The sequence below is a fragment of the Myotis yumanensis genome, unplaced genomic scaffold (assembly GCF_028538775.1).
Source record: "Myotis yumanensis isolate MYYU_CA2020_CCGP unplaced genomic scaffold, mMyoYum1.0.hap1 SCAF_4, whole genome shotgun sequence".
Classification (NCBI taxonomy): Eukaryota; Metazoa; Chordata; class Mammalia; order Chiroptera; family Vespertilionidae; genus Myotis; species Myotis yumanensis.
The window spans coordinates 34,112,785-34,136,257 of NW_027223755.1; the positions used below are offsets into that span (position 1 = coordinate 34,112,785).

The 23,473-nt window shown below is 36.4% G+C and overlaps 1 protein-coding gene across 14 annotated transcripts in view; it reads left to right on the top strand.

The window, feature by feature from the left end:
* ERBIN (erbb2 interacting protein) overlaps positions 1-23,473 on the top strand; it is a 110,211-nt gene that overhangs the window by 33,789 nt on the left and 52,949 nt on the right. For 12 of the 14 annotated variants that reach the window (XM_070412085.1, XM_070412080.1, XM_070412084.1 and 9 more), the window contains exons 2-7: positions 1,562-1,609; positions 4,342-4,539; positions 7,539-7,656; positions 15,840-15,918; positions 17,505-17,594; positions 21,431-21,487. In XM_070412085.1, the coding sequence (XP_070268186.1) occupies positions 4,351-4,539; positions 7,539-7,656; positions 15,840-15,918; positions 17,505-17,594; positions 21,431-21,487 (533 nt within the window). In that variant the 5' untranslated portion in view covers positions 1,562-1,609; positions 4,342-4,350. Of the gene's footprint in view, positions 1-1,561; positions 1,610-4,341; positions 4,540-7,538; positions 7,657-15,839; positions 15,919-17,504; positions 17,595-21,430; positions 21,488-23,473 lie in introns of those variants that run through there. The other 2 variants (XM_070412081.1, XM_070412091.1) reach the window with 2 other exon arrangements.

Sequence of the window (23,473 nt, forward strand, 5' to 3'; positions counted from 1 at the left end):
TATTTTATTGATTTTTTACAGAGAGGAAGGGAGAGGGATAGAGAGTTAGAAACATCGATGAGAGAGAAACATCGATCAGCTGCCTCCTGCACACCCCCTACTGGGGATGTGCCCGCAACCAAGGTATATGCCGTTACCCGGAATCGAACCTGGGACCCTTGAGTCCGAAGGCTGATGCTCTATCCAGTGAGCCAAACCGGTTAGGGCTGTAGAATGACAAATTTAGTGGCCATCCTTTGCTTGCTACATACAAAGGTATTGTTTGTGGCATGTACTATATGTAGAATTTGTGGAGAAGATTAAACAACTCAGTAGTCCTAAACTACTTAGCATAGAGACAAATAGCCTGTTACATTACAGTGATTCTGTAAAACTTCAAAACACATTTATTAATATCACTGAATTTTTAAGAAAGAGACTATGATGTATATGCTTTTTATTCATGGGATTGTTTTGGGTTTCAGGTTATCTCACTTTGGAATATATGTTGGTTACAGGTATAGAAAATTTAGCAATGGTTTAAGCAAATAAAAATTTAGTTATCTTACAAACTAAGAAATCCAGAATTAGATAGTAGTTAGCATTGCCTCAGCTAATTTTAACAACAATGCTATTAGAGACCCCACAGCTGGTTTTGTGCTTCTACACTGTCAGCCTTATTGATTTGGTGTTAATTCTCTTGCTTGCTGACTTTTATGGTTCTAGGACAGGGGTGGGCAAACTTTTTGACTCGAGGGCCACAATGGGTTCTTAAACTGGACCGGAGGGCCAGAACAAAAGCATGGATGGAGTGTTTGTGTGAACTAATATAAATTCAAAGTAAACATCATTACATAAAAGGGTACGGTCTTTTTTTTTTTAGTTTTATTCATTTCAAATGGGCCGGATCCGGCCTGCTGGCCGTAGTTTGCCCACGGCTGTTCTAGGATGATTGTTGAGTAGTAGACATTACATTCACATCTAGTCCTGGATATGGACAACACATTAAAAAATTTTTTTTAGAATCAACCCTCCTCATTCCACCCCGAAAGCAGATTTCTGAGTATATGTCATTGGTTTTAACTGTTATCCATTCATTGCCTTTCCAGCCTTAGAAAGCTTAAAAGTGGATATTTAGTGGAGTCCGTTACCAGCCTGAGAGAGGAAAAATTCTGGAAAGGAGAAATAGAATCTGATAAGCAATTAATAGCTTCTGCCACATAAAACTATCAAAAACTACTCAATTTCTATATAATTGGTGATTAGCATTTATTTGCTTATAAAAACTTGATCATTTCTCAGTAAGTTCAGATAAATGGGATTTTAATGGTAGATTGAGAGATATTTGTTATTTGATATAGAGCAGGGCTCTAAATAGCATACAAATGAATTAAGAATAATCCAATGACTGACTGAGAAGTTAGCCATTTATTTAGAAGTTAGCAAGTTTGCATGTATCAGTTTACACTGGTGAATTTTTGAGAATTTTAATTTACATTTTGAGGTAAATAAGAAATTAGAAGAGATGTTCCTTAGAGTCATAAAAATCTAATTTTTGTGTTAATTTTGTTTGTTTTCATAGAATGTTGGCTCAGTTAAGAAACAGCAGGGAGATAAATTCAGCCAAGTGGTAAGTGGCTTTAATTTTTGTTGTTACAAAGTATTTTGGGGGGAAAAAAAGGAAGTGTTTGGCTTATTATTATGCCTTTTTTTCTTGGCTCACTCCTCTTTCTCCGTTTGATTAGAAAATTTTTTTCATCTACCGTATTGTCTGATTTATGAAGTGACTCTTGCTTGTCACAACACTAAAATTCTAATTAGTAGTCTCCATGTTGATCTCTTCCTGTTCAGACTAAGTGAGGCTTTCTCCCTTTGGTTTGCTTTCTTACAATATTGTGTAAGGGAGGATCTCTTTGGGTGTTGTCACTTACTTATTTCCTCCTCTCCCCTCAATAATTGAAGTTCCCTCATTTTCAATCAGCAGTGTTTAGTCTGCTGAATTGGGTCCATTTTTGTATTGGCTCAAGGCCCACTGTATTTAATCTGAAGTCTAAACTGTTCTCTTCATAGCCTCTGTTCACAGAAAGTTTTCATTTGAGATATAAACTCTTTTTGTAGCTTCCTAGAGCTATGCATCTAATTCCTTTTCTGAGTTAATTGTCTCTTCTGACCTCTGCAGTTTCTGAACATCTGTCTGCGACATGATCTATTCATGATTTCCAATATAGAAAAATCTTGGAAGTTGTTTTTCCTTCGTTAACTATTACTTTGAGGGGGAACAAATAGTGGGAGACTGAGACTTGACTTGTGGTGGTGAACACACAATACAGTGTACAGATGATGTGTTGTAGACTTATACACCTGAAACCTGTATAATTTTGTTAACCAGTGTCACCCCAATAAATGCAAAAAAAAACCCCACAATTACTCTGCCCTATAAATTGCCATATATCTCAAGTGACCTACACAGATAATATCTAAAACAACTTTTTAAAATCGCATATATTTAATAATAACATTTCATGTCCTTTATTCTCAGAAATTATACTCACAAATCCATTATGATTTCTGGAAAATGGACTTTTAGGCCATATCTTTCAATTCTTGGCTACTATCATATTATGTAAATATAAGCAAAGTAGTTATAATATGATGAACCAGAATAATAGAGACATCTCACCGTAGTTGTTCCATAGAACTTCAGTGATAGAAATGTTCTGTATCTTCTCTTATTCAGTATAATAGCCATAGCCACATGTGGCTACTGAGCATTTAAAATGTGCTTAGTGCAACCAAGAAACTAGATTTTAAATTGTATTTGGTTTAACTTGAATTTTAAGATTAAAATGCCACATGGTCTAGTGGTTACCATATTGGGCAGAGATGAGATGCTTTTCCATTGTTTTTACCCCCTGATTCATAATCAGTTAGTCTTAGCATCTCTTGAACAAAACATTTTGTTTTTATTTTTTGGAATCTTTTTAATCTTACAAACACATAAGTACAAACTATATTCACCTTTTGCAATTAAATTTTTACTAGATCAATAAAATTGCTTATTCTTATCAGTAACCCTCTTCATATAAACATGTATTGTTAATAAGCATTCAGTAAACTTTACTGAATATTTGTTGACAAGATTTTTATTTCTGTTTTTATTCAGTATAATTGACATTATATTAATTTTAGGTGTACACCGTGAATGATTTGATATTTTGTATATATTGCCAAATGATCACCACAATAAAGTTAACATCCATCATCACACATAGTTACAAATTCTTTTTCTTGCAGTGAGAACTTTTAAGATCTATTCTCTTAGCAACTTTTAAATATGCAGTACAGTATTATTAATTATAGTCATGATCCCCATGAGACAAAGATTTTATAGAAACATTTGATGTTTGATATCATAGTGTAAGAGAAGAAAAAATTTTCCTTAACGGTCTCTGGGTCCCTGGCTGCATCTGAAAATTAAATTAACAAAGACAGATTAACAGGAGAAAAGCATACACATTTATTTAATACTAGACGCCCGATGCATGAAATTGGTACAAGGGGCTTGGCCCTTGCAGCCCCGGCTGCCTCGGCCCTCCCAGCCTCGGCTTCGTCCAGAAGGTAGTCCGGACGGTTGTTCTGCTGTTCGACCGTCAGGTCTAATTAGCATATTCTGCTTTTATTATTATAGATAAGTTTTAAATGACATGTGAGCCTTCATATAGAAACAAAGACCCAATGAAACTGTTAAAACTTAGTTTTATTGTGTATTTTTTTTAAGAGAGAGAGAGAAATGGGGAGTGGAGAGAGGGAGAAAGAGAGAGAGACAGACAGACATGGGTTTGTTGTTCCACTTATTTATGCATTCATTGGTTGCTTCTTGTATGTGCCCTGACCAGACATCGAACCTGAAACCTTGGAATATTGGGATGATGCTTTAACCCAGTGCCGCGACCCTTTAATACAATTCTTCATGTTGTGGTGACCCCCAACCATAAAATTATTTTCGTTGCTACTTCATAACTGTAATTTTGCTACTGTTATGAATCGTAATGTAAATATCTGATATGCAGGATGTATTTTCATTGTTCGTGACTCACAGGTTGAGAACGGCTGCAACCAATTGAGCTATGTGGCCAGGGCCAGAAGTGCTTGAATTTAATTTGAAATGTAATGTATATAAATTTTATAGTACGGCAATGTTAAATGCACTTCATTGCGTGTAGGTGAGATATTTATCTGTGATATAAATTGTGATAAGTGCATAATTTGTTTTGAAAAATTGTTTTAATATGTATGTTTTTTCCTTTTATTTATTTTGTTAATATGTATGTTTTAACTAAATTTATTGTTTGAATATTGCAGTGTCTAAAAATGACTACAAAACGAAGTTTGTTTGTGCGGTTGGTACCCTGCCGATGCTTACGAGGGGAAGAGGAGACTGTCACTACTCTTGATTATTCTCATTGCAGTTTGGAACAGGTTCCCAAAGAGATTTTTACTTTTGAAAAAACTTTGGAGGAGCTCTATTTAGATGCTAATCAGATTGAAGAGCTTCCAAAGGTATGTTAATACTGTCTTTAAAGAATTGCCTTGTTATTTTTATACCTAGAAATATGATATTCCCAATGTTGCCTTAATGCTGCAGATGTATAAGGTATCCCCTAAAAATATATGCACACAATAATTATAAAGGCAGTGTTTATTAAAATACATTTCATTTTCAAAATTGAGCTCTCAGCTGTTGAAGTATGTATACGGTTTTTTTTGGGACACCCTGTATTTGTGTGCACTGTTTCCACTTTTTTTGGTTTAATTTTATCTTAGGGTATGCCGCACTATATATATATATATATCAAGGGCATACTTAGAGAGAGGAAGGGAGAGGTAGATAGGTAGCTAGATGATGGATGGATGGATGGATGGATGGACGGATGGACAGACGGACGGACAGACAGACAGATGTATGTATGTGAGAGAGAAACACTGATCACTTGCCTTCCGTATGCTCCCCAACTAGGGATCAGACCTGCAACCTAGATATGTGCCCTGACCAGGAATCGAACCAGCAACCTTTTGATGCACCGGATGATACTCAACCAACTGAGCCAGTCCAGCCAGGCTCAACTATTTTTAAAATAGAATTTTTAACCTCTGTCTTTTCATGTTAACTGCTTGAGTAGTTGTGTAAATAACATTTTGTATTTAATTCCAGTTTTGTTATAGCCGCTAAGGTAGATAATAAGACTACACAATTTCTGCAGCCAGTAGATTTAATTAGACAAAGAATTGAAATTAATTTTCCTTTTCTAGTTTTATAAAACGTTGATCCTACATTATTATCATTGGGAATAAATTGGCGTTTTTTGTTTATTACATTTTAATTTAGTTGTTAAACAGCTTCTTAGAGGTAGCATTCCGTTTACCTCATTTCGGTTTGTTTGGAAAGGTTTTGGAGGACTTAATATTTCTGAAATGTAGAAACAACTAGAAGGAGAAAGTTGGATTGTTGCCATGAAACATCTCATCTTATCTACTTGATTAAAATTTTTTGACTACTTTTTCCCTTAAATCTTAATCCCTCTTTATTCTCTACTCAATTTCTACTTCTTTTTTAAATGGAAAAGCTGCAGTAGCTTTAATTTAATTGTTAGAACCATTTACCACCCAAACAGCAGTATTTTTCTAACTGTGGGTAGACACATGAATGGCTTAAAAGTCAATTTAATACGTGTGCCTTTCCAAATAATAAGCTATGATTTTGACTGGCAAATTTAGAAAATAAAAACATAGCACACCCAGTTAAACAATTTTCAGATAAATAATAAATAATTTTTTAGTATAAGTGTGTCTTATGCAATATATAGGACATACTTTTACTAAAAAGTTATTGTTTACCTGAAATCCTAATTTAATAAGGCATTCTGCAATGCTAACTTTAATGGAATAGAAAATAGAGTGTGTTATATATATATCCATTGTTAAATGAAAAATTTGTTGTAGATTTGTGCGTCTGTGTGTATACGTACTAGATGGCAGTTTTGAAAAAGGGTTGTATTTCAGTGGCCGTTAGTAAATAACATTTTAAAATCCAGTGCCGTTTTAGGTTGTCTTATAAAGAAATCCACATGTGGCTATGGATAAAATATTAAAGGTTGTGGTTTGCCCAGCTGGTGTGGCTCAGTGGTTGAGAGTCAACCCATGAACCAGGCAGTTGGGTTCCGGTCAGGGCACATGGCAGGGTTGCCGGCTCAATCCCCAGTGTGGGGTGTGCAGGAGTTAGCTGATCGATTATTTTCTCTCATCATTGATGTTTCTCTCTCTCCCTCTACCTTCCTCTCTGAAATCAATAAAACATATTTTTTTTAAAAAAGGTTGTGGGTTGCATGTTTATCAATTATTTCCCTATGTTGTGATCAAGTGCTGTGTAATGTACTTTTTCCATGTTGTTCTCCAGCAAATAATTATCTTTCTTAGGTAGTTCTCCTAGAGAATGTGGAAGACTAAGATTAGTTTCTTTCTCTCTTCACCACCAGTGGGGTATCAATCTAGGGATTGTTGAAAAGAGAGAAACTTGTTATGATAGTGCAAATAACTGACTAACTTAAACCTAACCATTTTTCATTTTTAAAAGCATGCCCTCCTTAAATAGGGTTTATTCATAATGCCATTTTGACAACAGTTTTTTTGTTTGTTTGTTTTTCTAAAAGACTTTACTTTGTTATAAAAGTTTTAGAGTCACATCAATATTAACAGGAAGATATACAGATTTCCCATATACCTACTCTATCCTCACACATGCCTCCACCATTATCAACATCTCCCACCAAAATGGTACATTTGTTACAATTGAGGAGTCTACTTTGAAAAATCATTATCACCTAAAGTCCATAGTTTACATTAGGTTTCACTCTTAATGTTATACATTTTGTCGGTTTGGACAAATGTATAATGAATGACATTTATCCATTATTATGGTGTCATACAGAGTATTTGCACTGCCCTAAAAATCTTCTGTGCGCCATAGAGGATTTTTTTTTTGTATGGGACTTAGAAGTGGCCCACTTACCTATTGCTGTTGGTAAATATATTTTTAGGTCACATTTAATTACTGTGACTTTAGCATAACAATATATTTACTCCCATACTTATTTTGTCTCCCATACCAGAATTCTATATTTTGAATAAATTTTAAGTCGATTGTACTTATTAAATTTATGTCAACTTTCATTTTGGAATAAGGGTGCTTGAAATACAAGCCCCAAAATTTACAATATTTTATGGCCACTTATTTTTTACTACCTCTATAGAGAATGCAACCATGTACTTATTCTCACTTAGTGCATTTGCTCAACGTAGAAGTATGAGGATATAAATCATTCTGAGTAGGTTGATTGTGTTCAGATTCATAAAAGCATAAAACAATGATATCTTTCTTGGTATTTGTGTAGGTATAACTGATTCACTTTTAATAATACTGTTTATTTGTATAAAGGTTAATAAATGAAAAATTAAGGAAACTTAAGAAATGATCAAAGTCCTTTCTTCCCTTGTTTTAATAGCAACTTTTTAACTGTCAATCTCTACACAAACTGAGTTTGCCAGACAATGATTTAACAACATTACCAGCATCTATTGCAAATCTCATTAATCTCAGGGAACTGGATGTCAGCAAGAATGGTAAGATTCCCTGCCTCCCCCCCTCCCCCCGAGGTTTTTTTACTTGGGAGCATGTTATATTAAGATTTCTGTTGTGTTTTAACAAAAATATAAAATTGAAAAGTCATTATAATGTATTACTTTAGTTTTCTTTTATATAAAATTTATATAAGTGACCTATGAGAGCTTAAAGCAAAGTAGAGAATAAGTATAAAAAATATGAGCCCAGCCAGCATGGCACAGTGGTTGAACATTGACCTATGAACCAGGAGGCACATGCCCGGGTTGTGGGCTTGATTCCCAGTGGCGAGTGTGCAGGAGGCAGCCAATCAGTGATTCTTTTCATCATTGATGTTTCTATCTCTCTCTCTCTCTCCCTTCCTCTCTAAAATCAATAAAATACATTTTTTTAAAGTATAAAAAAATTAAAATGTCCTTTTAATTTAAATGCTGGGATACATGTATGTACATATTCATATATCCTTAAATTTATATATTTATTTATATACATTGCCCTGTTGTTTGTAATGATGAGTAACTAGTAACTGTGTCTGTTGTTGATTATACAGTTTCATATATCCATAAGAATGGAGGTCATGTAGCTCTGTCATTACTGACATGAAAGATTTAGTGTAAAGGAAAAAAATTGTGCAACATTATATATGAATTGAACATGAACAAATTATTTAATTTATTGAGAGACCACTCTGTACCAAATACTTTATTAGGAGCTGGAAATGCAATTAATGATGAGATATAAAAAAGACATGGTCACTGTTCTCCTGGGATGTATAGTCATCTTTAGTTTAGTATACATTGAAGAGAGTGGAAGATATGTTCCAAAATGTTAAGTGCTTATCTTGGAGTGAGAGAAAAGTAGACACTTGCAAATTTTAGAATGAGCATGTATTTATAATTTATGAAAAAAAGGAAAAGTAACAAGGATAAATTCTAAATGCTCTGCCCAAAGATAGAAGACTTCAATGAACACTTACTACTCAGTCATCCTATATAATAAAAGGCTAATATGCAAATTGACCGAACAGCAGAACAACCAGTTGCTATGATGAGCACTGACCACCAAGGGGCAAACGCTCAACACAGGAGCTGCCCCCTGGTGGTCAGTGCGTTCCCACAGGGGGAGTGCAGCTCAGCCAGAAGCTGGGCTCATGGCTGGCTAGTGCAGCGGCAGTGGCAGGAGCCTCTCCCGTCTTTGCAGCAGCGCTAAGGACCCCTCAGGGGGTGTCCAAGTGCTGGACACCTCCTGAGGGGTCCCGGACTGTGAGAGGGTGCAGGCCTGTTGAAGGACCCCTCCTCCCTCCAGTGCACGAATGTCATGCACTGGGCCTCTAGTATTTAAGTAATTCTTTTTATTTTTTTTTTAATTAAATCTTTATTGTTCAGATTATTACATTAGTTACTCTTTTTTCCCACCATAACTCCCCTCCACCCAGTTCCCACCCCACCCTCCGCCCTCACTCCCCACCCACTGTCCTCATCCATAGGTGCACGATTATTGTCTAATCTCTTCACTCACCCCCACACGCCTTTCCCCCGCCCCAAGAATAGTCAGTCCATTCCCATTCTATGTCCCTGATTCTATTACAATCACCAGTTCATACTGTTCATCAGATTATTTATTCACTTGATTTTTAGATTCACTTGTTGATAGGTGTGTATTTGTTGTTCATAATTTGTATCTTTACCTTTTTCTTCTTCTTCCTCTTCTTAAAGGATACCTTTCAGCATTTCATATAATACTGGTTTGGTGGTGATGAACTCCTTTAGCTTTTTCTTATTTGTGAAGCTCTTTATCTGGCCTTCACTTCTGAATGATAGCTGTGCTGGATAAAGTAGTCTTGGTTGTAGGTTCTTGGCATTCATCACTTTGAATATTTCTTGCCACTCCCTTCTGGCCTGCAAAGTTTCTGTTGAGAAATCAGCTGACAGTCGTATGGGTACTCCCTTGTAGGTAATTGACTGTCTTTCTCTTGCTGCTTTTAGGATTCTCTCTTTGTCTTTTGCCCTTGGCATTTTAATTATGATGTGTCTTGGTGTGGTCCTCTTTGGGTTCCTTTTGTTTGGGGTTCTCTGCGCTTCCTGGACTTGGAAGTCTATTCCTTTCACCAGGTAGGGGAAGTTTTCTGTCATTATTTCTTCAAATAGGTTTTCAATATCTTGCTGTCTCTCATCTTCTGGCACCCCTATAATTCGGATGTTGGTACGCTTGAAGCTGTCCCAGAGGCTCCTTACACTATCTTGGTATTTTTGGATTCTTTTTTCATTTTGTTTTTCCAGTTGGGTGTTTTTTGCTTCTTCGTATTTCAAATCTTTGACTTGATTCTTGCGATCCTCTGGTCTGCTGTTGGGAGTCTGTATAATGTTCTTTATTTCAGTCAGTGTATGCTTAATTTCTAGTTGGTCCTTTATCACGACATCGAGGGTCTCATTAGATTTCTTGAGGATCTCACTACATTTATCAGCAGTCTCACCAGTCTTTTCGAGGGCCTCATTAAATTTATCGGCGGCTTCTAGACAGTTCTTTAAAGACCTTAAAAGTATGATTTTGAACTCTATATCCAACAGTTTGCTATCCTCCAATTCTGTCGTTTTGTGTCCTGTTTCTTTGTCTCGGCATTTTTTATGCTTTGCTGTGTCGATAGAGTGCCTTTCTGTGCTTAGTGTCCCAATTACCTGAGGTAGACACTCTTGGTGCACCCCCTTGTGGTCTTTGTGCACAGTCTTGTTGTATTTAAGCCTTGATTGTTGTAGTTATCACTGTGAGGAATTGACCTCCAGGCCAATTGGCTGTGAGAATCAGCTGTGTCTGAAGTGGGAGAACTTCTGTGCTGGAGATACCCCTCTGGGGCTAGACTTGCTTCGATGGGGCTTTGGTGCTCACTGAGTCTGCCCCCTGAGTGTGTCTTTTATGGTTCCACGGAGCTGCAAACTGGATGGTCCCACTGACCTCTGGGCTTCCTGGCTCCTGGATCTCTAGGGAGGTGCTAATCTAGCCTTTGCCTGAGGCTATCCAGCAAAAGTCTCCCTACAGGGCATGGTCGGGGTGGGTCCCATGGGATCAACAGGGCGGGGTTAGCAATTATGGCTGCTCTCAGTCTTGCCCTCAGAGGCTCTGCTTCTCAGTGTCCCAGTAATCGCTGCAAGCCCCACGGAGAGAAAGCTGCCCTAGGGTTCTGAGCCATGCCAGACAGTTCCGCTTCTCCCATATGAGTCTGGGTCCCTAGAGACTCGCCCGGAACTGGAGCTCAGAGTCTGAGACTCCCTCCCGATTGAAAACGACAACCGCGCCCTCAGCAGCCAGCCCGCTCTGCGTGCACTCCGAACCTTAGTATTTTACTTCAGCACTGCGCCTCCTCTGAGCCTCGGTATGCTTTTCTCTTTCCTCCTAGTTGTAGAACTTCCACTCAGCCAGTCTTCCTGTGGTTCTGGATGATGTCCGTTCCGTCTTTTAGTTGTATTTTTGAAGTGGTTATTCAAGGCAGCAAACTCCGGTGTTTACTTATGCCGCCATCTTGGTTTCCTAAGTAATTCTTTATAGCAACTGGAGAAAATCTTGACAAACAAGCCTCAAAAAGTTAGTGCAGTAGTGCCAGAGGACACCTAGCAATTGTATTCTATAGCCCTTTGTCTTGATCATTTGAATATCCAGCAGTTATTCTATATGTCAGTTTTCCTAAATTTCAGGTCTTATTATGAAAACCACTTTAGGAGAGATTAAAAGTCTTCCTGTTTTCAGAATTAACAGTTAATTTTGGCAAATGAATTAATCATTATGTCTACCCATCTCCATTAAAAAGCAAAAGTTACTTTAAAATAAATATATAAATTTATTACATGTCTTCATTTACTAAATCCTAATTATCTTAATTGTTTAATATCAAACAATGAAATTGTGTATTTCATAGGAAAATGATTAAATTAACACTTCCTCTATAAGGATTTAGAATGTGTTTATATTCATTGTAGGTTTAGGTTCAGGTTACAGTGATTAGTACCCTATTACGCTTCAGTTGTCAATAACCAATACATTTTAGTTTTAAGGCTAATTCAATTGACCCTTAAACAATGTGGGGGTTATGGAGTCTAGGGGCCACGACCAACCTTACAGTCAAAAATGTGTGTATAAGTTAAGTGGCCCTCTGCATATGGGGATTCCGAGCCACAGATTGAAAACAACATACTTTTTAAAAACCTTTTTTATGATTTATTTATTTTTCATGTCTAATTTTTATTTTGGAATGTGAAGTTATTTTCAATTAAAGCATAGTTGACATACAGTATCATATTAGTTTCAGGTATATAACAGTGAGATTTCACATTTACACGCCTTACAAAGTGATCACCACAAAAAGCTCACTATCCGTCTGTTACTGTACAAAGTTATGATATTGTTGACTGTATTCCCTTTGTTGTACTTTACATCCCCATGACTTATTTATGTTGTAACTCTAAGTTTGTCCTCTTAATCCCCTTCACCTTTACGCCCATACTGCCATCACCCAACCCTCTAGCAACTGTCAGTTTTTCTGTATCTATGAGTCTGTCTGTTTTGCTTATTCATTTGTTTAGTCTTTTAGATTCCTCATATAAGTGAAATAATACAGAATTTGTCTTTCTCTGATTTATTTAACTTAGCTTTATACCCTCTAGGTCTATCCCTGTTGTCGCAAATGGCAAGATTTCATTCTTTTTCATGATGGAGTATTATTTCTTTGTATGTGAATGTTTATGTGTATGTACAGATGTTGTGTACACACACACACATCCACTTATTTATCCATTCATCTATTGATGAACACCTAGGTTGCTTCCATATCTTGGCTATTGTAAGTAATGCTGCAGTGAACATAAGGGTGCATATATCTTTTAAAATTAGTGTTTTGTTTTCTTCAGATAAGCACCTAGAAGTAGAAGTGCTGGATCCTCCTTTGTCTATTGTTATAGCCTTTGTTTTCAGGTCTGTTTGTCTGATTTAATATTGCTATACAGTTTCTTTTTTTTGTTTCTTTTTTTGTTGTTGTTCCCATTTTCATGACATCTTTTTCCATCCTTTTACTTTCAGTCTTTTTTTTTTTATTATTGATTTTTTTACAGAAAGGAAGGGTGAGGGATAGAGAGTTAGAAACATCCATGAGAGAGAAATGTCGATCAGCTGCCTCCTGCACACTCCCTACTGAGGATGTGCCTGCAACCAAGGTACATGCCCTTGGCCAGAATCGAACCTGGGACCCTTGAGTCCACAGGCCGACGCTCTATCCACTGAGCCAAACCGGTTAGGGCTTTACTTTCAGTCTTTATGTGTCTTTCAGTCTGGAGTATCATGTAGGCAGCATGTTCAGTCACCCCACTTTTTTTCAATGGGATACTTGGTCAATTTACACTTAAAGTAATTATTTTGACCTTTTTAAAATGAATCATTTAACTTTTCAGTTAAATTTTTTCCATTATAGTGTTTTAAATTTAAAATTTTAATATAATTATTTGATTGAATTCATTTATGATATCCTTCTTTTTCTTTAAAGATTTGTTTAGCAATAAAAAAGAATGAAATCTTGCCATTTGCAACAATATGGATGGACCTAGAAGATATGCTAAGTGAAATAAGTCAGACACAGAAAGACAAATACCATGTAAACTAACTTATATGTGGAATCTTAAAAAAAAACAAACACAAAACAAATGCATAAACAAAACAGAAACAGACTCATAGATATAGAGAAAAGCTGATGGTTGCCAAGCGGGAGGAGCTGGTGGGATGGGAATTAAAAAAAAAAAGAGTGCTCAGAGGAGCCTGACTAAAATTTGGTCAAGGAGAGAGTTTTTATTGCCAGTTTTCTGGGTTAGAGTGGCACTATCAATGATTCAGGAGAGATAAGAAAAAATATATAAAATAAAAATAAAGTTAGTTATTTGTATTGAAAGTGCCTTTATTCCCTATAAAACAGAATTAGGAGGCAGGTTCCTAGGATAGTCCTAAAAGCCAAAGGGAGCTTTGTAGTATACAGTGGAATGAAGCTATTATGGACTCATTTTTCTTTTCATTCAGATGACATTTACTAAATAATTCTCTGTCTCTACTCCATGTATTTAAATGAATGATTATCAATTAGCATTCATGTACATAAATTAATAGAAAGTCCCTACCCAGCTTGAAAGAAAATGAGTCTAATTGTGGAGCCCCGTAATAATCACAAGCTCTGTAGCATGGTAAATAGATAAGTGAAACAGGGAATTAGAATAATACGTAACACTTCAAGTGGTGAACACACAATACAATATGCAGATGATGTATTATAGAATTGTATCCCTGAAACCTATATCATTTTATTAACCAATGTAACCCCAATGAATTCAATTAAAGTATTTTAAAAATTAAAAATGAATAAAGAGAAGAGATTTAAACTTAAAAAAAAAAGAATATACAACAAGAAGTAGTACCCCAGAATATTCTAGAACTAGCAATATCAAGAAAGGTTTAGAAGCATAGGAGGAATTATTGAATCGGACTATCGTTCAGGTACAATGTTTTCCCGGCTTCTAGAATACTGGCACATAGTAGGTGGTCAAGAAATAATTGCTAATGAAAAAATAGTAAACACAAGGAGGGCTCTATGCAAAATTAGTGAGGGATAGAATAGGATAACCCAATATAAATAATAAACCAGCACATAACAAGTGCTACTGTATTCCAAGTATTATCATAGTAAAAAAAAAAAGAAAAAAGTTAGTAAATGAAAGTATTATTCATCAGATTTTGAAATTATTTAAATTTTTAGGATTCAGATGACCACTGATTTAGAGGTGGATGAGAGTTTCACCTTACATTCTGAGTGAGAAAATTGAATTACCCCTAAATTTTTTGTGTATTATAACATCTAATCATGTTAAATCTTAAATAAGATATTGTAATGTTATATCTAAGCTCTTGTGTTTTCTCATTTTAGCTGTTCGTATCAGTTCAATCTAATAATATTCTAGTATATTTCAATATGCTGGATACTGTTTTCATATTCATTAGCTATATGCCCTGCTTGGAAGAAGGCAGGAAACATTGTGACATGCTTGATCTGTGTTTCCACAAGCTGAATTTATTTAAAGGCAATTGTTTTAAGATCTTTGCTTTTAGATTTTCTTAGCTTCTAATCTTTTGCATAGTCCAGTATTTTTCAACTGGCCAGGTAGTGTGGTTTAGTGATTAAAACACTTTTCTATGAATAAGACTTGGACTCTAATCATTGCTTCTCAGTTTATTGTTTCTATTATATATTGGGGAAGTAATCTAATTCTCAGTCTATATATTATATTATCAATATTACCATTTCCCTGCCTGCCTCATGAGACTGCTAACCACATTTTGGACCAGTCTGTGTATAGGAAGTATATAAATTCAAGGTAATATTATTCATCATTATTTCTTACGGAATTCATTTTTGTTATCTTTTGCATTCTATGGTTAAACTGGAGTGTTAATTTATGAGTCTTACTAGTAATTTGCTTTTCCCTTTTGTCTCTATAAAGTTTTGGTTTATTGTTACCATTTTAAAGCAATAAAAAGTTTGCCAAGCTGCTATCCCAAGCCCTTGCAAATAGCAATTGGTGTTAAAGCAATTATCTGTTGCATTCAAATGGCCTATCTTCTTGAGAAGACTAATGAGAATGATGATTAAAACATATCAAAGTGGTAGATGGAGAAAGCTTGTGGGGAGGTGAAATAAAAGAACTGAACACTATGTAGTTATTAATTCTTCCTGTATGGGAACACTGAATAAAAAGCCAAGAATTATAAGGCAGAGAAACTAGAAAGAATAGCTTAGATAAGCGATTTTAAAATTGTGTGCCACAAGAATTTTTAAAATGAGCAATACCTGACTAGTCAAGAGCACTGACCTCTTTTCCCTTGGATGTCAAATAAAAAAATGACAACAGTCAACACAACAATAGCCACCTGGTGTGAGTGAATCAAAATTATACCTATTTTTTGTCAGATCAGCAAAAAACATCATTTTTGTGTGTGCTACAGAACTTTAGTAATTAGTTCATATGTGCTATAAGTTGATAAAGGTTGAAAATCATGCTTAAATCTTTCTGCTTTGGGAATTTACCTGGAACTTAAAAATTGTTTAGACTGGTTTCATGTAATAGATTCTTTTAATTTGATCATTAATTATTTGTTAATTTTTTAGGAATACAAGAGTTTCCAGAAAATATAAAAAATTGTAAAGTTTTAACAATTGTGGAGGCCAGTGTAAACCCTATTTCCAAGTAAGTTCTTCTATGTTGAATTATAAGTTACTTTTGTAAATTACTATCAAAATATGAATAGTAGTTGAATATACAACTATGAAATAGTAATAGGATATTACTTTCTATATTGAAATGAACTTTTAGTATTAATCTTAAATCTATAAAAAATTTGTTTTAGATTAAAATGGAATCTTTTAAATAATCTTTCTAGTCCCATATTTTGCAAAGGTAAATTTGACATCCAAACAGATAATGCAAGTGTTTTGCTCCAGGTTTTACCGATAGTTAATGTCCGAAATGCGACTAGAATTCAGGTCTCCTCGCTCATTGTTGCTGGCACAAGATAAGAATGTCTTCACCTGCAAATCAAATGTGTGGCACACTCAGACTTTTGAAAGTAGTAAGCTGAAAGGTCAAGGAGGGAAAAACAACAAAAAATGGAAAAATCATATACCAGAGGTCATATATATTCTTCGGTAATATATATGGTAATGGCTAAACACAGAACACTTTCCTGGTGCCAACGCTGTTAAATTTTATTAAAATGGAGTGGTGAAGCAAAAGACGAGAAGAGTGAAATGAAACATGTGCTAGGATTGCTAAGTTGAAAGTTGAAACCAGCTTTCACATAATATAGTAATGTACTTAATGAGTGTTTCTGAAAATACCATTTCTTTACTTGCTGTGGAAGATGGAGGAATGTGACCTAGGAGAGAAGGAAGATGAGTCAAAGACTGATGAATCTACTGCAAGAAAGTTTTGTACTTGATAAAATCCAGGACAAACATGTAAAGATTGTTTTATCCTCATCTGAAAATACTGCTCTAGCATCAAGTTCTAGATCTGTGATTTCTTTTGTAAGTCAGAGGGAATACAAGTTAAAGCTAATATTTATAGGTTCTCATAGGGCTTTAAAATGTCATGGAGCTTTTTATATTATTTCTTTTTTCTGCTTTTTATAAAATTATAGAATATTTGATTATTTTGGGACTTAATGTTGAAACTGAAAATAATCTAAACCGGTAGTTCTCCAATGGGGATGATTTTTCTCTAAAGATTTATTTGGTAAATTCTGGAGACATTTTGGGTTTTCGCAGCCTGTGGTACTGGGCGGTGCCACTCCTGGTTTCTAGCGGGTAGAGCTAAATATTCAACAGTGCAGAATATCCAACAGTGCAGATGACAGCTTCCTCACAACAAAGAATTATCGAGCCCCAACCATCAATACTGTCAAGGTTTAGAATTCCTTATCTAGTCCTTTGGATTGATGTTAGCCAAGGAGAATTTTAAGAGTTCCTGCAGATGTTATAATTATGTCTTAAATTCTGTGTATTGTGGCTTATTCATAGCTGACAATTTTGTGCAGATTTTATCTTAAAGACAAATATTGTCTCACTACCTTTTAACAAAGAGATACAGATACAAGCATTGAAACAGGTAAGTTATTACAAAAGGCAAATTTCAATTTGAGGATCACTTGTAAAAGTAAAGAGGTGACTAGTATCTGTTAAGAATATGAGTTGGTTAGACAGATTCTTAGATTTTAATAAGAGACTGAAATTGTGTATGTGAATTTAACTTAAATTCTGGTATATTTTGTATAGGCTTCCCGATGGATTTTCTCAGCTGTTAAACCTAACTCAGTTATATCTGAATGATGCTTTTCTTGAGTTCTTGCCAGCTAATTTTGGCAGGTAAATTATAGTTCTTTTCTAAAACCTTGTCTTGTTAGCTCCTATAAAGTTTATAAAACTACAAGTTGCTTTAGTAATACAGTTAATTACAGTTTCATAGGCTCTTTTGTAATTATTTTTAAGCATTGTGGTTTTTAGTTTCTTCAGAACTTACTTTGACTTTGAATTTATTTTTTCCAAGTTAGCAATAAGCAGTGAAATATTGAAAATGAAAAGTAATGTGAAACTTGAATTTTTTTTTAAATATGCAGAAATAGCCTGACCAGTGTGGGTCAGTAGTTGAGCATCAACCTATGAACCTACAGTTTGATTCCTGGTCAGAGCATATTCCTGGGTTGCAGGCTCAATCCCCAGTACGGGGCGTATAGGAGGCAACCAATCAATGATTCTCTCTCATCATTGATTTTTCTATCTTTCCCTCTCCCTTAGTCTCTGAAATCCATAAAAATATATTTAAAAAAATAAAGTATGCAAAAATAGAGTTTAATTGGGGGTTATTTCTTCATATTTGAGATAAGTAATGCTTTATTCTTAGCATTTATCATATTTGAAAATCTGATTAGTGGTTTATGTCTTCGCCACTAGAATCTCAAAATTCTGGAGAAAAAAATGTGTTTCTCGGTTTTCCACCACATTGTTTCCTCCCCCCCTCCAATATCTAAACATTTTATAGTCCCTGAGTAATTTTTTAAAAGAAAAGATGCATCACTACTATGTATCAAATTATTATAATTTTTAAATTAATTGCTAGAGAAACTGCTATCCAACTACATGTTAATTTTAGAGTCATCTTTTTTGTCTAAAATTAAAGAAAAATATCATATGATCTCACTTACTTGTGGAAACTTTTAAAAAAATCCTAAACCTCCAAGCTTATAGATATAAATAACAGATTGGTGGTTCCTGTAGGTATGTGTGGGTGAAGGTGATAAAAAGGTACAGACTTTCAGTTAATTTTTAATACAGTATTGTGCACATTGTAACTAACAAATAAGTCATGGTGTGTAATATACAGTTTGGTGACTATATTTAATAATTACTGTATTGTATATTTGAAAATTGCGAATAGAGTAGATCTTTTTTTGTTGTTAATCCTCACCTGAGAATATTTTTCCCTTTGATATTTTTTTTTTTTTAAGAGAGAATGGAAGGGAGGGAGGGAAGGGGAGAGAGAGAAACATTGATGTGAGAGAGACACATTGATCAATGGCTCGGTTGCCTCCTGCATGCACCCCAACCAGACCAGGGGCTGAACCACAGTCCAGGTATGTGCCTTTAACTGGGAATCCAAATGGCTACCCTTTGGTCTGCAGGCTGATGCTCTAACCACTGAGTACACCAGCAGGGCATGACAGTAGATCTTAAAAGTTCTCATCACAAGAAAAGAATTTGACTATGTGTGGTGATGGATATTAACTAAACTTATTGTGGTGACCGTTTTACAATATATACAAAGATGAAATCATTACATTGTACACCTGAAACTAGGATAATGTCAATTATCCTATACTAGAGGCCCGGTGCACAAAATTTGTGCAGGGGGTGGGGGGAGCTCAGCCAAGCCTGTGCCCTTTCACAGTCCAGGAGCCCTCAGGGGATATCCAACTACATTTTTTAAAAATCACCTTGTACTTAATTTTCTTACTAACTCCTTTTAAACACCCCTCACTGTCACATTCTGTTTCTTCTTTTTATTTAACTATTTTCCTGGCCTCACTCCATTTTAGCATCCTTCTCTTTCCTGCTTTCTTTCCCTCCCTCCCTTTGAATCTCCCACAGCCCCTCTCCCTCCCCCCCTCCCTCCTCCCTTCTCTTCCTTCATTCCCCGTGTCTGTCTCCTTAATCCTCCCCTCTCCCCCTCCATTCGCCTTTCCCTTGTGAGCCTGAACCCTGCCTCCCTCCCTCCTTCCCTATTATTACCCTCCTCCTCACCATGTTCACTGGTTTCTCTTTTAAACCTTCCCCTTTCCTCTCTGGGACCTGCTTCCAGCCCCACCTGAGCGCACTTTGATATTAAAGCTTCTGTTGGGGGGGGGGGGCATTAACCCCCAGCCCCAGCCAGGCCTTCGCCACTCCCCACTCCCCAGCCTCCCTGCCATCCTCCTCCCATTCCCTGCCAAGGCCGCCCCAACTTCTAGTCACCAAAATACACTTAATGCGCCACCAACCTAACCCTGGCCAGTGTCTTTGGGGTCCAGCCCTCAGGGACAAAAGCGGTACCCTCCTTAGTGTCCAACTCCGCCGCAGCTAAGCTGTGCCTCCCCTCCCAGCACAGGGCGCCCAGCCCAGCAAGGGTGGCCGAGACCCGCGAGGCCCGGGCGCTGCTGCCTAGAAGGCCTCGAACTGTCCACCCTTCCGTGCCAACGGCCTGCACCGGGGGCCACCACCCTCCTCCTGAGTCTTGGCAGGGCTCCCTGCCCCACGCCACCTGTGCCCCACCCCTCGCTGGGCGCAATTGCTCTGTCCCCCGTGGTCACCACCCCTTCCCACATGCAGCCCTGCCTTTCCTTCCCTTTTCCATTCCTGCGTCTTGTTCTTGTTCCCTTTCTGTATTTCTGTTTCTCCTCTCGGCCTGTCTACATGCAGGCCTGCCTTCCTCTCCTTCTCCTTTCTTATCCCCTCCTATCCTACCTACCCCGGGCCTCACAGCTGCCTGAGCAGGGGGCGGGGATGCAGCCTGCTGAACGATTGTTACTTGACAGCATCCTGGGAAATTTGCATATTCCTCTATTATTAGTGTAGTTGAGAAAAGGCTAATATGCAAATCGACCAAACAGCAGAACGACTGGTCACTATGACGCACACTGACCACCAGGGGACAGACGCTCAACGCAGGAGCTGTTCCCTGGTAGTCAGTGCATTCCCACATGGGGAGTGCCGCTCAGCCAGAAGTTGGGCTCACGGCTGGCGAGCGCAGTGGCGGTGGCAGGAGCCTCTCTTGCCTCCGTGGTAGCGCTAAGGACCCCTCAGTGGACATCCCCCGCAGGGTCCCGGACTGCAAGAGTGTGCAGGCCGGGCTGAGGGACCCCCTCCCCTCCAGTGCACAAATGTCATGCACTAGGCTTCTAGTATTACAATACAGAAAAAAAAAATTCTGGGTAGTATTGCAGCCCAATGACTACATTGTCATGCTCCATATATTTATACACATAAGCATATTTGTATATGCATCTATACATACACGAACAGATAAAGGTTATATGCTTGCTGAATTCCTATTCTGTGTCTGACATTTGGACCACTTTTTATTTTTATTGAAATATATTTGACACATAACACTGTGGAAGTTTAAGGTATACAACATGTTGATTTGATACATTTATATACTGTGTAATATCATTGCTATTGTAGCATTAATTAGCAACTCTGTACCACCTAATCTGCTCATTTTTCCTCTAAATTTATTGGAAAATGCATCTTAGTAGTGCTGGAGGAATCTCCTTTTCCATGTCTCCTTGTGTTCCCTTACGGTTTTCTCTCTGAGCCAAACTCTGGAGTTGAATTATTATTCAGAGATAGTTAATAATTTTGGGAGGTATTTTCACAGGCATGAAGTGCTCTAGGTTTGATATTTAGGGACAGTCACTTTGTACTGTGAATAGGTCTGGAAGTATTCCCCTCCCCCCCCCCCCCCCCCCCCCAATAATTCTGAGGAGCAGAAATAGTCTTTTCTTCCTTTGTATTACTTTGTGTTCCTGTGTAATTTTTAATACAGTATTCTGCATATTGTAATTACATAATAAATACTGATTGCTTTAAAACTTCAGAGTATGATACTAACTTGTTAATTCTTTGTCTTTGTCATAGATGCTTGATTTGTTTTCTTTGTTTTGCAGATTAACTAAACTCCAGATTCTAGAACTTAGAGAAAACCAATTGAAAATGTTGCCAAAGTAAGTACAGGTGCTGTGCTTTCTAAAATTTAATTTAGAATTTTTAATTCTTAGGTCCTTAGAGAAATACTAACTTTTTAATATCTGAAATACAAGTGAAAATTATTTTAAAAGACTGGCATTTGTGGTCATATTTATATTAGTTGTGGTCAATGTATAAATCTGTGCATCTGTATTTGGCATTTAATAGTGATTTCATAATCTCTGGAACACAGTCTTATGACAGAAGTCAAAGTAATAAGTATGTAAAACCCGCTTGAGCCCCAAATAAAAGTCCCAATTCATATACCAGAACTCCTACATGGTACTCACTAGAGAAATTCAAAGGGTCTTCATGTGAAGTCTGATAACTATAGTTCTAAGAGCCTGTCTGGTTTTTCAGTCTATTGTAAATGAGAAATGGGGTGGAGGGCCCTCTACTGGTAAGCGGACATCAAAAAGAGATGGCAGTCCAAGAGCAAATAAGATAAACAGATCTACAAATTCAGAATACACTGTGTAGTCTGTTCATTTGTTGTAGAAATGTCGTAAAACACTGAATTCATTGCTACATTTTTTTTACAGTTTAGGCATTGGCAAACTATCTTCTGTGGTTAAATATGGCCCACTGCTTATTTTTGTAAATAAAGTTCATTGGAACCACATTCATTCATTTTCATATTGCTTATGGCTTCTTTCGCTCTGCAGTGGTAGTGTGGAATAGTTGTGACAGAAATTACATGCAAAGATTAAAATATTTACTGTCTGCCCCTTTATAGAAAATTTTGCTGACTCCTGTTACAATTTGTCAAAAGTTAATTGTCACCTCTTCAGAGAAGTATCTGTAATTCCCCAGGAGTTAGTTGTTCTGTTTACTCGACTCTGGGCACCGTGTTTACTTAATTGTTATGACATTTACCACAGTAGTCCCATTTTTTTTTAATACATTTCACTCCCTTCTTACCTGACCAGCATATGTAAATATATATCTTGCACTCATGTACTTATATCTTCCTCCTTCCCCTACCCCCCACACTATAATCTTTGAGAGCAAAGAGCATATCTAGTTTTAATTCACAAAAGACATGTATTAGTTCAGTAATTGTTCAGTGCAAGAATGAATGGCATTTTATAGTGATAGTTATGATTATAAATTAAGTGGGAATTAAAGTTGTGAATATAAATTAAAGTGGGAATTAGACTAAGGTTTAAATATGTTACATATTTGGTTTTTGTCATTGTCTCCTTAATTCAAAACTTGACTTTCTTCTAAGAGGTTTGAATAATCAAAATGTAATTTACTTACTGAAATAGTCTACAGTTAATATGATCTCTCTGATCCTAAGGAATTCACTGATTTTAACTCTGTGAATTTTAACGCCTTAGCTTCAAATTTGCAAATATAATTTTTTTCTGTTTTGGTTTTTTTTAAGACTTATGTTTAGAACCTTGGAAGCTTTACAAACTCAAATCAAAGATCAGTGGGAAAGCTGTTTTAGATTCATAGTTAAGGGAAACTTAATACCATCTTAATAGTGGAGGGCATGTACCACGAACACAAAGGATGTGTATTTTTCCTTTGAGACAGGAGAAGAGAAGATAAAAATGAATTAAATACAAAAGAATTTTAGAGGTAAATAGGAGGAAATTTGAGGGGTATTGTTTCTACTTTCTCTTTGAAGTGGGAAGCTGGATCTTAAATGAAAAGACTTGAAAATGTAATAAAAATGAAATTGTGTGTCTTAGGTAGATTTTTGAGGTGTAGGAGTAGGACCAAAATTGCCAGTAGAAGCTAGCTACAACAAGTTCAGATGGGGATACTTTTAGGACTTGACATTACATTTCCTCTTTTTAGTGCATATATGTGGCATTCACATTTTCTTAAATCAGTTTTAAAATAACTTTCTAAGGATGTCATTTGTAATTTTTCTAATGCATTGCTTCTCTTATTGTTCCTTCTTTTGTAACCTTCCCTTGTTGATATGAATAATTGATACATGTGAATTT